The following is a 16,010-nucleotide window of genomic DNA, read 5'->3' on the forward strand; positions in this document are numbered from 1 at the left end:
CAAACAAGATGATCATGAAAATCATATTAATGATTGATTTGGCCTACGTTTGATGCTGAACTGCAGTAGCTCCTGACATTGTGCTTTTATTTCGTCTGGATTAGTTTGCAGCACTGCTGCACAGTTTACATTAAAGTGCACTTTTGCAGAGCAGACGACCCCCTGCACGACTGATGGGGTGAACCAAGGCCCTGCATCAGACAAAGAAGCATTATTTCAACTGTGAGTCATGCAAAGCAGCTCTAGTAGAGTCCTGTAAATGAACAGACTGGATCCCTGTAACGTACCACCTCAGTGACCAGTGGAAACATTCAAATGTTCAGGTAGTCATCCTAACTGACTTGGGGTTTCTGCCAGTGTGTTACAAGTGAAGCAGCTTGCCTGGTCTACACACTGGGACTCGTTTCTTTAAATCACCATTAATACAGTTTCAGCTGCTGACACATTCACTAGTGGGTAGTAATTAAAGCATGCTGCACCACTCATGAGTGCTATCATTCAGCACTCTCATTCATTTGTCTTAAAGCTGGTAATTAAACTCCCTGATGCCTCACTCTGTCTCACTCTTTTCTGTGTGTGAGAGAAAGAAGATGCAGCTGTGTTTCTAACAGCTGCTCTGGAGGAAGCCCTGCAACTCTAGAATCTCACCTGAGTCTGTGCCTGTGAGCTTGATGGAGTGCCTGAACTCCTTGATGACTCTCTCACCACAGATGCTGTGGTTGGCTGTAATCTTACATTCATATCTTCCTGTATCGCTGATGCTGATGTTCCTCACAATCACAGAAACGTCTCGCTCCTTCATGGATGAGCGTCTCAGCTCCACTCGGCATTTGAAGGACTCGTGCTGATAGTTCTCATCTGAGTGATGGCTTTGGAAGAACACAGAGCCGTCTGACTCGAGCTCGGGTCTGCTCCACTCTAATGCTGTGATATCTGCATCTGTGGGTCCCCGACACTGAAGAGTGACGTCTTGTTCAGACCTCACTTTGACATCTGTGTGGTCTAAAGTGAGACTTCACTCAAATGTGTGCTCAGATGAAATGATCAGAAGAGTTTCGTGATGAGAACTTAGAGTCAGATCAATATTGCTGCAGTTTATTACTCAAGACTATAAATTTCTATAATTCCATAACTATGAGTGTAAGATTATTATATTATCTTATGCCACGTTGTACCCCTAATAAAAGATTGTGAAATTATTATGTAGTTTTAGTTTGCATTATTCTCCAGACTTAGAAGAAGGTGATAACTATTTGATTTATCAGACTGATTTGTATTACATCATACTGCTGATTTATGGTGAATGAATGATATTGTTTTATGATGCATGATACTGCTGAGTTATAAGAAATACTGTTTTCAGAGAATCAAGGCCTTATTTGTCTGATTAGAAAAGAACAGAACATACTGCACAGGAAGCCGAGGTCATAACTCAGGCTCACTGAGAGAGAAAGAATGTGGATGTTTAGCTTGGAGGGGCTGAAGCTATAAGAATGTGAGAAACGCTCAGACACTTGGAGATCAGGCGGACACCCTCCCGCGCTCATCTCCCCATCCGGATGGTTTATGGTCAAAGTGTTTGTCTGGAATAAAGAGATTGTTGATTGAGCATTTATACACCGAGTGCTGTTCTTCCTTCAGCCCAAAGATCAAAGAACTGGAATATTTAACATGAGAAAATCAAGAGGATTTTTTGCATTTTCTGTATATTTTGCAGTAACAGCAGTAGTAGGATGATCCAAACTCACCCGAGGCCTCACTGTGAGGTTGATGAAGCACTGAACGATCTCTCTGTGCTGTTTTTGTTCCTGAACACAATCCGACACTTGTTTGTGCCGTTATCGCTGATGATGACGTTCTTCAGAATCAAAGTGAGGTCTCCATCCTTCAACTCCACTCGGTCTCCAAAGGACTCAGGCTGCTGTCTTTGAAACAAGTTACGATAGAACAGAGGATCCAGGCCACGTCTGCTCCACTGCAGCAGGGTGATGGCTGCAGCTCTGGGACACGGACAGCGAAAGGTGGCCTCTTGTCTGGGCGTCGCTTTGATTTCTGTGTGAGTCATGGACACACACACACCATCAGTGGCTCTGATGCCAATAGACCTGTGTCTGTTTCTGATTGGTCAGAATCGTAAACATGGGAACACTGCCTCTTTCATGTGAACACACTCTTACCTATTGATTGAAAAAGTCTGGGGTAATTTATCAAGTTGAAAAGCACCTTCATGTGACCTCTCATCAGTAGGAGTAACGCAGCTCAGACAGGTAGGTGGGGTGAGAAAATAGAAGGATTTAAAAATAAATACAAGAACTTGGAAATGTTTTCACTGCCCACATGTTTCTATATCAGCACTGCCAGTGAATTTTGTCCCCCCTTTCCTTTAGTCTGTGTGTTGTGGCGTCTCCCCGTGCTTTCTTTTCCTTTTCTCCCTCCTTTTACCACCAATACACCAGCAGATGGCCGCGCCTCCCTGAGCTTGGACCTGCTGGAGGTTTCCTCCTGTTACAAGGGAGTTTTTCCTTCACACTGTTGCTAAGTGCTTGTTCACAGGGAGCCGTGATTGTTAGCATTTCCTCTGTATTAATGTAAACTATTTCAGTCGAGTACAAAATGCTTTGAGGTCACTGTTCTTGTGATTTGGTGCTAAAAAGATGGAGCAGAACTGAAAGTTTCGGGGACTTTGGTGTGTTAGCCTCGTATGTTGACAAAGGGATAAAATTGCATTTTTTGAAACACACTGTTCTTTACAATCACTGCTCATATTTTTTATAATTTCCTTGTTTGCACATGTTATTAATAATCTGGTATCACAGATGTTTGATGTAGACTAAAGCTCGTCTGCGTCATCATCACCTGACTGCCAGCAGGTGTCAGGCTGACTGTGAACTGCCCGTCTCAAATATACAGTGTGTCATGTTTCGGCTGTGTACAGGCAAGAGAAGGACCCAAACGCAAAACTCACCACGCAGGAATAAAACTCAAAAAGCTGCTTTATTGCAGAATGGCACAAAAATATAACAAAACTAAACTGGGGCATGGATAAACTGACACACAGGGAAACACAGCCATGAGGGAGACTACGACACTGACAAAGAGAAACACAGGGCTTAAATACACTGAGGGATAACGAGGGAATGAGACACAGAAGGAGAGCACAGCTGGGAGTAATCAGGCTGGACGAGACAAGGGAAGCAAAACTAGAAACACTCACATGAGACATGGACCTTCAAAATAAAACAGGAAACACACTGAACTCTAAACACGCAAACTTAACAGCAACTGAGAAGACAGAACATAGGGACCAGAAACATGGTATAAAGAGGTCACAGTAGACACAACATTGAACACAGGGAAGCCATATTACAAAGCCAAAGAACTAAACCTATGATAACCATAACTGAAATCTAGGGAAACAGGAAACAGTACAACAAAGGACTCAAAACATAATCCATAATATAAAAACACGAGATCTCTTCAAAATAAAACAGGAAACACGAGAGGCAGACATGACAACATAAGACAACAGACATGAAACACACGAAGGGCAAGGGAGACTTCACAGGGGTTGAAAACACAAGGGGGAGCTAATAAGCAAACGAACATAGGAAACCTAATAAGCTTAAACATACACTATAAACATCAAAAGAACTAAAACTCAAAACACTGGGTCATAAGACCCAGGATCGTGACACAGTGGCTTGCAAAAATATTCGGCCCCCATGAACTTTTCCACATTTTGTCACATTACAGCCACAAACATGAATCAATGTTAGTGGAATTCCACGTGAAAGACCAACACAAAGTGGTGCACACGTGAGAAGTGGAACGAAAATCATACATGATTCCAAACATTTTGTACAAATAAATAACTGCAAAGTGGGGTGTGTGTAATTATTCAGCCCCTGAGTCAATACTTTGTAGAACCAGCTTTTGCTGCAGTTCCAGCTGCCAGTCTTTTAGGGTCTGTCTGTACCAGCTTTGCACATCTACAGACTGAAATCTTTGCACATTCTTCTTTGCAAAACAGCTCCAGCTCAGTCAGATTAGATCAGGGGCGTCAAACTCAATCGCACAGGGGGCCAAAACTCAAGGCACACTTTAGGTCGTGGGCCAAACAAGATAAACATTTATTGAACACACTAAAACAATGTTTTTTTAAACATAAATATGAATAAAAACAGACAGGAATAATATTCCAGATTAAATAAACTTTAAATATTTTGCTCTTCATAAAAATATATCCTGTCAAAATTATGCAAGTTAGAAATATGAACATGCTGCCAAAACCCCCAGAAAAAGCAAAAAAAGCACACACAAGGGCAGTTTCATGTCGGTTACACTTTAACATACGTTTTCAAAAATGTCTTTCCCTGTCGTTGTCCCGTGCATCGATTTAATGTTCAGTATTTCCTCTCCACGGATGAAGATGGCCAGCTGTGCAATGTCCATCATGTCTGTACTTTCATCCACAGCAAGCAATAAAGTTTTTGCTTCTTTCACACAACTGTGTTCTTAAATCAGTGGCCATCTCACAAACCCGATCAGCAATCGTATTTCTGCTCAGGCCCACATTTGCAAAAATCTGCGTTTTGTTTGGACACAAGACGTCGCACAGCTTCATCATGCAGCTCTTCAGAGTGGTATCGGGCTGATTTGGCTCCTCTGCTACAATAAAACTTGCTCTCACAACAGCTTCACTTTGTGATTTTGCTCTGGTGATGTTACACCCTGAAAAGGGGCTGAAAAGGGGATAAGTCAATGACGACGCTCAGACACGATGCTTCTCCTTCAGCAGCTTCATTGCTTCGTGGCCAGAGCTCCCCCTTCCGGCAACGGCAGGCATAACTAATCAATCGTGATCACTAAATCACATGGATTATTCCCCAGGCTCAACAAGTAGATCACAGATTGAATGTTACACAGGTTGTAGTCGCATTAAGGATTATTATCCGGTTGAACATAGTCATGAACTCTTTTAACTATTTTAGCCTGTGTTACATTACATCTCTTTGATGGGACTTCGTTTACCCTTGTTTATACATTTACATATTTGAAATAAATTGAATAATATATTGGGTAACTTTTAACCACAACCTTTTACTCCATTATGAACTTCAACAAATAATCAATCTATCACAGTGACAAACGTCTGCTGAAATGTCAGATTCTTCTTTAGCTCTTCTACTTTCTGTAGTTTCTGCTCTGCATTTAGGTTTTTCAGGTTATCCTGACGTTTTGTCTCGAAGTGCCGTCTTAAATTAAATTCCTTAATTACAGCCACATTAGCTCCACTAATAAGATACATGGGTTTACCAGCATGTCTGTAAACATATATTCAGTCTCCCACTGGCGCTGAAAGGCTCTGCTTTCAGAATCAACTTTTCTCTCCACCATTGTGGGCGGCTAGCTTCAATAACAGAAGTTTGACTTGATTGATGCGGGAATGTTCCCAGTTAGCCTGGGTGCTTCAGCACCCCCCAAAATGAATCAAAGCACCCCCAAAGATTTCTTACTTTTTTGACAATATTTGCTGTTTGTGTGACACACTACTAAAAATATAAAAAGCATACAGACTTGGTTGAGACGTAACACTTTAACAACAAAAGTATAGATAACCTCCCCCCCCTCCTAAAGTGGTTTGTTCCAGCTCTCCCCTGCTCTGGCTTTAGCGCCCTTTCTGCCAGAGGATGGTGGCTGAGACGCAGCAGAGCGGAGGTGTAAGTGCCTGGCTTAAAACAGGACATATTGGCTGCATTTAACCTTCAGTTACTCTTTATATAGTTAGGTAGGAGTCAGGCCATGTTTCTTTTAGCTGAAAAACATTACACCAGGTAACCTGCAGTGTTGAAAGCGTGTTTTCCCACGATGTTTGCTACCCTACAATCCATCCTGCTCTGTAGTAAAATCAGCGACATTTGACCGTCCTGTTGCTCCCATTGAAATGTATACAGACTATTTAAAATCTAAAACTTATAATTGTCCGTAGCCTGCTGTTGTTACCACTGTCCTGTTTTAAATGGATGCTAACTAGCTAACTGACTGAATGCCCATTAACCTTATAACTCCTGGTGTGTGTGTGTGTGTGTGTGTGTGTGTGTGTGTGTGTGTGTGTGTGTGTGTGTGTACAGAGAGACAGCCAGGTTCATAATGGATATAAGGAAGTTTTTTCAAAAAAAGGAGCCACATTCAGGAAAAAGTGTAAGATCAAATGATCCGTGAATCAAGAATAATGTTGAATCAGTGTTTCAATGTTTATATCTTTTATTAGATGTTCGTGTGGTTTGGTTATTTGCCTTTTGGTTGAAAGTAGACTGAGAGAGGACTTTTTGTTAGTGATCTTAATAGTATTTTTTCATATTAATTTAATTTTTCATCTGATTGAATACAATCTATTTGTGTATGATTGTCAGTCGAAAGAGGGAGAGAGGAAAGAGGGGAACGTGAGGAGAAAGTACAAGGTCAGGAAGAACCAGGTAAGAAAACAGACAGGGAACAGTGACAGGCACAACAGAAACTGTTAAACTGACAAAGAGAAAAAACCTGATTTTACTCACAATATCTGGAAGTTGTGTTCTCCCTATATTAAAGCTGCTAAACAGAATCTGCAAAACAAACTGGGTTGAAACATTTTGACCCTCTTTAACAACATTCCAACATAACATTATCATTGATTGGGGAGATTAAAATTAATGATATATTTTTATGTGGTTCAGCCACAACTCTACTAAAACCTCAGCCAGTAATAGGTCGGCCAACTTTTGGACCGTCCAGTTGTCTGTACGACTGCCGCAGTACGTGCATCACATTTGCACACTATCAGAGCCAAACAGCCCTGGTGGAGTGAGGAGCTGTAAAGAGAAGCAGATGCTCTGTTTATATTCTACAAATGTTTTAAGCTTGTTTCAAAGATTCTGTACTGCACCTTTAAATGTTTTCCAGAAGCACACACTTATCAGTGTTTTTCACACTTTTTACAGTGTGGACCACCTGATAAAAATGTCAAGCTCTCCCAAGCACCACTATGAAAGCATGAAACTCATAAATCTAAAAACACAAAATTAGTATCTGCAGTAAAGATTTTTTCATGCATTGTATACATTCTACCACAGGCAAAGTTGCCTCCATTTTTATATTCGTTTTTTAAATATTTTGTAATAATTTATTTGTAATAATTTATTTATTTATTAATGTAATTATATTTTTTTATGTATCTGTATTATATTATACAAACACATTAAAAGTGAATCTCTGTCCAAAATATGCACTCAGTTTACTTCTTTCTCACTGTGAGCATCATTCATTATTCTCCTCCAGTAATTAAGGTTAGGATATGTATTTTTTTTATTCCAATCCATTCTTCTTTGGCAGCATTTAAATAACCTTGATCAGAATTGATGGTTTTGTTACAGACTTTTCAAAAAAGTGTTTTGCTTTTTTTTCACAAATGTGGGATTAAATTGTTAAAAAGTACAAAACAGTGATGTCATGTTTTGTGACGAGGACCCAGGCACAGAGAGACTTGATGGATTTAAGAATCTTTTGATTTAATAAAGAAATTTGCAGACTTGCACAGAGATGGTAAAATTATGATGACTGATAAAGGAGACGAAGACAACATGAGGACAGGGAGGATGCAGGGACCGACAGAGACGGGGAAGAAGTCTCATTGTGACGAGTAAAGTGTATCTTGGCTGGCTGGGCAGCTCTCTGGGTGCTCAGCCCCCCAAAGCTCTGATCCTAGAATCGCTCCTGCAAAAATTTTACATTTTCTGTAAATTCTGTGAATCTCGGGCAGCTCGACTTGCGTGAAGTGTTTCAAGCTGGGCGTCGTGTACCTGGAGTCGAGTGTTTTAATTGAAACGATACATTTTTAGACATAAGTTGTAACGGCCGCCGTTTTCTTTGTGAGTATTTATTACACGGCGTGCTGCGGGGACAAGCCTGTTCTAACGTTTGAGTCTAAGCTTTAGTTTTTGCTTCTCATCCGTAAACACTCTGCATCTTTCATGTGATTCAGTTTATTTTGAAAAGTCTCAACAGGCTTTATGGCTTTATTGTGAAAGGTTTATGTGGAAAATAAACAAGCGGACAGTCGATGGTTTTACCATCGTTGTTGCTAACGACAACGCATAAAAACAGGCGCTTGTCCGTCCGTAGTGTGGTTATATTAAATATAAGAGAAAGAGAGAACTTTAAGAAATGAATATAGCCTCTACAGTGACCATCAAAACATGAAAAATTATTGCTGTAAACAGTTTATTTTGCGACACCACGAAACAAACGATAGCGTAAAATGAAACGATAGATGTTTTTGTATCGTCATCCGACACATATCGTTATATCGAACAGCCCTAATCAATACAGTTTTCAAAAAATGCTTCTCTGTGCAGAATCGGTTTAAAAACATAAACAGCTGTGGGATGCTGCTTGTCCGTGATTTGGACATCATATTTTCTTGTTTGGCTTGGAAGGAAGTTGGTTTGGAAACATATTTGGCGACGCTTCATCTTCTGCTTTGCAACTGTGTGGGATTTAAAAACCCGTCCATGATGCTGGCAGTGTCCAAGCATGTTTTTGTTTTTAAGTTCATATCCCCCCTGCAACGGCTCTGAAAACATGTGTTCTAACAGCAGCAGTACTGAGCTCAGTCTCAGAGAGATGCAGATGCAGTTTGCATGTAACTACACGCAGCCTTCCTCTTTCTCTCGCTCCTCTCTCCCTCCTTCTTGTGGAGCAGGTCTCTCTCTCTCTGGTACACAACTGCACGCACACACGCGCACACACACAACAGAAGAAAGGAGAACTGGAAAGCCGAAGACTTGTTGACTAGATTCCCAAGCAGTGACGCGGTGGATATTCATCATCATTTGCCCTCCTGTCCACCTTTGATAGTTTACACTCATTCTCTTGTGCCCTTATTTCCCTTTACACCACATAAAGGGGGGGGGGGGGGGGGGGGGGATTAATTTGATGCTACAAGTGCCTAAAGCAGGTGCCCGAGAGGATCACATATGGAGAATGATGTATGGCCACATCTGCGCATCTGGTTTAGTAGCAGCCTTGGATGAATAGACTGTTGTGTTGCTTTAAGAGGCCCCATGGGCAGATTAGCTCTTGTAGTCCAAGACAAAGCTCAGATTATAGAGGCAGTGCCATTTCACATCCTCTGAACACCCACAGTCCCGCACAACTCCTACAGATTAAGCTGTGATGAAGCTCCACTGTGATGATGATGATGCTCCCGTGCGCACATTTTATTACTAACAGTCATGGAGGTCATGCTGAGCAGGAAGGGGATGATACGGATCAATAGCACTGTAGTGTAACATGGGTAAAAAAAGCCATCAGGGGAGATCAGGTAGAGAACATGAAGGTCCAGTCACACTGAATGGATTCATTTTTACCAACAAGTGCTTTAAAGAGAGCTCCTGCTTGGCACAAACACCTGTGTGCCTTCAGAGACTCAACTTCCATCAAATATTTGTTTTTTAATTAAGGCACAAGTGCACAGGCAGCAGTCTGTGTTCAGAAAAACCCAAAACATTTGATTCAAATTTAGAACAAAAACACCACAGTGGGAGGGAAACAGAGAAACTGGCTTCTTTTTTCCACTATAACTGTGTTTACAGGCCGTTCCAGTCTTTATCTGTCTCACACACTCGACCAAATAACAAACACAAAATAAAAAAAGAACATCTCACATAAATAAATACAGAAATAATCCAAAAGTAGCTATATTAGTAGTGAAACAAACAAGAAAAGCATTTAAAAACCAAACGTGTAAAATCAGTCAGTGCATGATTACATTGCTCCGCCCATCAAAAAGTGACCTGTGTGAATGTCACCATCTCATTTATAGGACTGATGAACGTTGGTTGGAACATTTGTAGTCCAATCATACTTCACAGACATCTTTAATCCTTCACTGAGTCAGGCTGTTGTTCTCACAAGCCTCAAACTCTCCACCATCATTCCTGTGCTGAAGTAGTCGTGTCCCTCCTGCATGAAGGACGACTGTCCGGTCCCACTCACCTCCATCATTATGAAGAGCTTTGAACAGTTAGTCATGCATCAAATCAAAACTTCCCTCCAACCTGGATCCATGTCAGTCACATACCGCTCAAACCGCTCGACCGATGATGCGATTTCAACTGCCCTCTTATTCAGCCCTCACACATCTGGACACTCATACGTTAGAATGATGTTCACAGACTTCAGCGTTCAACACCATCTTTCCCCAGCAACTCATTCACAAACTGGATCTGCTGGGCATCAGCACCTCGCTGTGTCACTGGCTGCTGGATGTCCTGAGAGGAAGACAGCAGACAGGTCGGCAGCAACACCTCCAGCACAAGAACACTGAACACAGGCTCCCCAAGGATGTGTGTCGAGCCCCTTCTCTTCACTCTGCCTCTCATTTCTTATCATTTTCAGTCTTTTAAAAGGTGAAGTGTTCAAAAGAACAACAGCACCTGATCTCTGCTGAGGTGTTAAAGAGCTCTTATTTTAGGATGTGATGATAAGACAGCATACAAACTTACAATTACATGATAATAATACATTTGTAATACACAACATTTGGCTTGTAATTGGTGACATCTGTAACACCACATTTGTGATCGAGACCTTTTGAGGTCAACATGGTGACTGAGGACAACGGGTCCTGCAGAGTCAGTAGTTTCTATTCAGCTGTTTTGTTTTCATGTCTTCTCCTCCATCATCAGTTATCAGGAGAGCCGACAGTCAAAGTGCAAGAATTCAAAGAAACACAGAGATTCTCCTTACAGAGCAGACACAGCACAGATGTTTCCTTCATCGTCCTTCTCACTCAGTTCAGCTTCTTTTCATTTCTGTCACTGACACCAAGTAAAGCCGCCCTCTTCCTCTGAGCACCAGCTTTTCTATTATTACAAAGAAGAAGAAACCATTAAAACACCAAAGCACAAACACACTGTGGAGCCTTTTTGGTTTTCTTAACACACTTTTACAGACACTGAAAGCACAAAGCTGCTCCACAAACACAGGATTAAGAACAGAAGAAGGTTTCTGTCAGGAAGCATATCTGGAAGAATATTCAGGCCCAATCTGACACACAGACCATAATAATAAAAGTGGAGAATGATCAGAATCATTTCAGAATTTTCAAATAAATCCAGATTCAGTTTTGGCAGCAGAGCACAGGGATGCACATGAGACTGAAAATCAAGTCTTCTGTATCTTTGTAAGTCCTGTGACTGTCTGGCAGTCGGTGACCTTCACCTCTGATGAAAAACTGAAATGAGATCTTTTCTCAGCTGATTTTAAAAAAGAAATGTGAGTAATGATCCAATCAATCATTGTTATTGTTGGCCAATACTGTGAAGACCGAACTAGGATTCACGTAAACGCTGAGATTCAAAGTATAATTCAATGATTATTGTCATAAATGACAGATATAGTATTTTTCTATTTTGTCTCGTATGTTATTCTGTTTATCTGATTCTATTGTTTCCCCTTGAAATCTCCTCCAGTTTGCGCTGATCCAGGACGTCACAGGTCTTGGACTCAGTCGTGGAGACGATGGTCTGGTAGCGAACACAGATCTTCTCCACGCCCTCCACCTGAAACACACCTGAGCTCAGTTTGAATCCGTCTCATTTCTGGAAAATAGACTTTTGACACGATTAATAAATAATAAAAGGAGGAAATACATTTATACAAAATCATTACAAATGTCCATTCATCACTGTAGCTTTGCATCGACTTTAATTCGACCATTTTTATATTATAAATGTCTTATTATAATTATTATTGTGCATTGATGAATATCTGATGGAGTCACTTGTTTCTAATCTGACAATCATCCACCTTCATGCTCTGCAGAGCAGCCAGGCTCTCCAGAGTGGACGCCATGTCAGCCATCTTCTCCAGACGGCGGCAGAAAGAGTCAAACTTCCCGAAGATGTAGTTCTCACTGAAAACACGCACACACGTGTGTAAAGGTTAGCGTGACGCTGCTGACACGCTCTGACTCAGAGTCAGTTACTGATCACCTGAAGTCAAACTGTCTGTTCTCAGGTTTCCTCTCAGTTTGTCTCTGACGCTGTGGAAGCTTCGCTGATACGCCGCATTCAGATTACAGCAGTCAGAGATTCACTGCAGCAGCACCGGCCTGACACACACACACACACACACACACACACACACACACACACACACACACACACACACACACACACACACACACACACACACAGAGTTCAAAGGCTGTTTGCTTGTATTCGTGTCAGTGTTGATGTTGTACTTGCACATAAACTCTACATTGGACTCTGATGTGTCGTGCCATACCTGCCACCTACTGGTCAGCCAGTGTAAGTGCACAAAACATTTCTTCAAACCAAGATGGAAAAATACATGTTTAAAAAAATGAAGTTCAAAAATCTGTTTTCATCCCTAAAGATGAATAAAAATACTAAAGAATAAATCCTGATTGATGTCGTCATAATTCATGCATGAAAGGGTTAAAAACTATTCTACAAACAAACAAACATGAATATTTTGGAACATTTCAACTTTAAAGAGCAGAAAGAGAAAGAACAGAAAGTTATATTGTGTAAAAGTGGTTTTGTCCTGAAGTCTCAGAGTGGAGACTAAAGTGTTCCAGGTCTGAGGAGCTTCTGTCCACAGACGTCAGATCATGTTTGATAAACTGAGTTTAAAGTGAAACCTGTAAATGCTGACGCTGCAGGAGATCCAGCTGAGAGGACGCGTCTACCTGTTGAAGGTCACCGTGCGGCTCTTCCAGCGCTCCAGCTCGGCCGACGGCCCGACGTCGTCGGCCTCTTTCCTCATCTGCTCGCTCTCCGTCAGCACCTGCTTGATTTGATTGGTCCACAGGGTCGACACCTCCTCCAGACGCTCCACCAGCTCACTGTTATTGGCTGAGAGCGAAACACACGAGTTCCTCTAAACACGCGTGAACACGGACTCATTATTTCAAAGAAGCCATCGTCTCAGGTCAGATGCTTCCTTTAGCTTCCACAGATAAACTGGTTTGATTTACCTGAGAGTTGATTTTTAAAGCTTTAAATGATGTTTCCTGTATTTCCAACAGTCTTATTGTTTGTGTGAGATGTGAACAGCTTGAGCTTCATACCTGCTGCTCTGTAGTCTGCAGGGCTGCTCAGCTGGCTGATGGCGTCAGGAAGCTCCACGTGCTGCAGCTGCAACTTTCTCTCCATGTTCAGTCGGGCTGAGCTCAGATTACTGACAAACTGATCCACCGAGGACAGGAAGGACCGGACGTGTGGACACGAGGCGCCGTCCTGCACAGAGCCCCACGACTGGGCACAGGGTCAAAGGTCAGCAATAACAACAAAGGTTAATGTGTTTTCCTGTTTCACTTTTTACCTCATTCACAGCCAAAAGCATCAGGAGGAGCACTGCACACAAATAAGACTTTTCATGGATCATTATGTAACAGCTGCTCTACAGTCAAAGCCCACAAAGAGAAACCAGCAGGTACAGATGAGCCCAAGGTGTGGCCTCCAGTAACACTGTGAGGAACCTTGGAGTCATGTTTGACCAGCACATGTCCTTCAACACACATATTAAACAAACATGTAAGACTGCGTTCTTCCATTTGTGCAACATCTCTAAAGTTAGAAATATCCTGTCTCAGAGTGACGCTGAAAAACTAGTTCATGCATTTATTACTTCCAGGCTGGACGACTGTAATTCATTATTATCAGGAAGTCCAAAAAACTCCCTGAAAAGCCTTCAGCTGATCCAAAATGCTGCAGCAAGAGTCCTGACAGGGACTAGAAAGAGAGAGCAGATTTCTCTTACACTGGCTTCTCTTCACAGGATTGACCCCTCATGGCTGCCCCTCCCTGCCCCTTTCTTTGCTTTCAGTCTCTTCCTGTTTAAAGAGAGTTCTTCCTTCCCACCATCAACAAAGTCTTCATATATGGCGTCATGTGATCACTGGAAGCTTAAAACATCTCCCTTTTTGTGCTCAGTGAAAGCCTGAATGGATGGAGGTGTTTTACCTGCTGCGACCTGAGAGCAGGTAACATGATGTGAGTCAGCAGAGTTTCCAGACTGTTCAGGACGCCGCCGCCGCAGTCCAACACGCCAAAGTTCACTTCCTGGAAACATCAGGTTGCACGAGAAGATCAGAATGATTGGCTGCATCCACGTCACAGTCAACCAATGAGGTCTGTGCGGTTTGTTAAATGTGCAGGTGAGGAGGTGACCCAGACCAGTTACTGACCTGCTGCACGTTAGCGGTGGTTATGGCCTTCTCAGTGGTTCTCAGGAAGAACAGACATTTCCCCAGTAAAGGCTGGAAATACAGAACGTGATGGAGTTCAGATTCCTTTAACGTGACGCAGACAGAGCACTTCCTCTGCACTCTGTCACCAAAGTTCACCATGCAAAGGAAAACCTTTCATGGGCTTTAAAGACGGGGTGGTTGGAGAGCTCTGCAGGCTGCTCGTTACCAGTAATGGGAGTAACGGCACTACTTTTTCAGTAAAGAGTAATCTAATTACTATTCCTATCGTTACAACGCCGTTACAATTACTAACAAGAAAATGTGGGGCGGTCCGTTACTATTTTTCAACAAACAGACGGTTGAAGCTGTGTTCAGCTTACAGCAGCTTATATCAGCTGCAGGAAGTAGCTGTAAGTAATCTGGGCGCTGCAGCTTTAAGCAGCTGTGCGCTCCCGCAGACAGACCATCACTTTTTGGCACAACAGCTGGAGCTCAGGGGGCAAAACAATCGCATGAGTGCTGCTGTTTGCCTGAGGAAGAATAAAGGAGTTGTGGTAAGACAATCACATGACCACTTACAGACAAAGCAACAAGGTGACATATACCAGTTTATAAACTGTGTTGATAGGCCAGTAAAACCAGAGTCATGATAAACAATATATACGCGTGTTTGTTCCTCAATAGTTTCATGTTTAGTGTCTAAGGACAGCAGCGAGCACTCTCTGCTTATGAGCTGCTGTCAGACCTGCAGGTATCAGGCTGTGATCTTCTCCTTTATACTGGACACTAATTATTATTTTGGAGTCGCACAAATAATTCGTGTGGCGTCTTATTGAATGCAGAACAGCTGATTGTTCTGGAAATAGTTTAATGGTTATTAAAAAAAGGGTAAAAGGTAAATGGCTGCAAATAACTTTGTTGTTTGCAAAACTTGTGTGTATAATTTTCAAATTTATATTTACATTTAAAGTTATAAAAATGATTCGTTAAACATGTTCGTGGTTGTTACAGTAAAAAATATAACTTTTTTGTTTTCTGTCTGATTTTAGATCAATTGTGTTAATACAGTTTGTCAAAATGAAAACATAACTGCAGATTCAGACACGTGAGGTATTGCTGAAAAGAATGATACCAAACACGGCAAAGTAAATAATTTTTAAAGGTAAATGTAGAGGAAACATAAAAAGCTGTCACGGCTGGGGCAGCAGTCGTGTGGTGGAGTGAATGAGGACCAAGATGCAGACGGCGGTGGAGATTTATTTACAGTGAAAATAACAAAGGTGAGGGAAGAAGCGAACATCAACCTAAACTGGGACAAACTAACAGACAAAGCAGAAAACATGAGGGCAGCAGGGAAACACAGAGATGACACGAAGAAGGCAGAGAGACGTGGAGAAACACCGATGGACACGGAGACACACAGAGTAATGCAGACGACGCCACAAGCAACACAGGCAGACACACACTATAAATACACACGAGGTAATGAGGGGATGACACACAGGAGGGGAGCACAGCTGAACCACAAGACGAGACACAAACCTTCAAAGTAAAACAGGAAACACACAGACTGTTTTACAACACAAGGACACGAACAGAGCACAGAGGACAGACACAGGCAGGGCTGATAAAACACGGAAGCACTAAACATAAGAACCAAACCCTAAGAACTAAAACAAAATCAGAATAAACACCAAACACAAGATGAAACCAAAAGGAAACACAAAACGCTGCGACCCAGGACCCTGAC

At 42.0% G+C, this 16,010-nt stretch overlaps 2 protein-coding genes across 5 annotated transcripts in view; both read right to left on the bottom strand.

Annotated features, from left to right (window-relative positions):
- Positions 1-16,010, bottom strand: part of LOC112432436 (protein NLRC3) — a 3,307,575-nt gene that overhangs the window by 214,615 nt on the left and 3,076,950 nt on the right. The gene's annotated exons all lie outside the window — the stretch shown is intronic.
- Positions 12,754-14,419, bottom strand: LOC143415791 (dynein axonemal heavy chain 5-like). Its single transcript, XM_076881201.1, has 4 exons — positions 14,258-14,419; positions 14,034-14,132; positions 13,139-13,325; positions 12,754-12,923 (listed from the first exon to the last, which is right to left on the bottom strand). Exons 1-4 carry the CDS (start codon positions 14,417-14,419, stop codon positions 12,754-12,756), a joined length of 618 nt encoding a protein of 205 aa, XP_076737316.1.

The sequence above is a fragment of the Maylandia zebra genome, unplaced genomic scaffold (assembly GCF_041146795.1).
Source record: "Maylandia zebra isolate NMK-2024a unplaced genomic scaffold, Mzebra_GT3a scaffold03, whole genome shotgun sequence".
Taxonomy (NCBI): Eukaryota; Metazoa; Chordata; class Actinopteri; order Cichliformes; family Cichlidae; genus Maylandia; species Maylandia zebra.

Coding starts and splice junctions, on each gene's coding strand:
- LOC143415791 (XM_076881201.1), bottom strand. CDS start 14,419: ATGGTGAACTTTGGTGACAGAGTGCAGAGGAAGTGCTCTGTCTGCGTC. Junction 13,326..14,033: donor CTGCTCTCAGGTCGCAGCAG/GTAAAACACCTC, acceptor CCCTGTGCCCAG/TCGTGGGGCTCTGTGCAGGA. Junction 12,924..13,138: donor TGCAGACTACAGAGCAGCAG/GTATGAAGCTCA, acceptor TTTCGCTCTCAG/CCAATAACAGTGAGCTGGTG.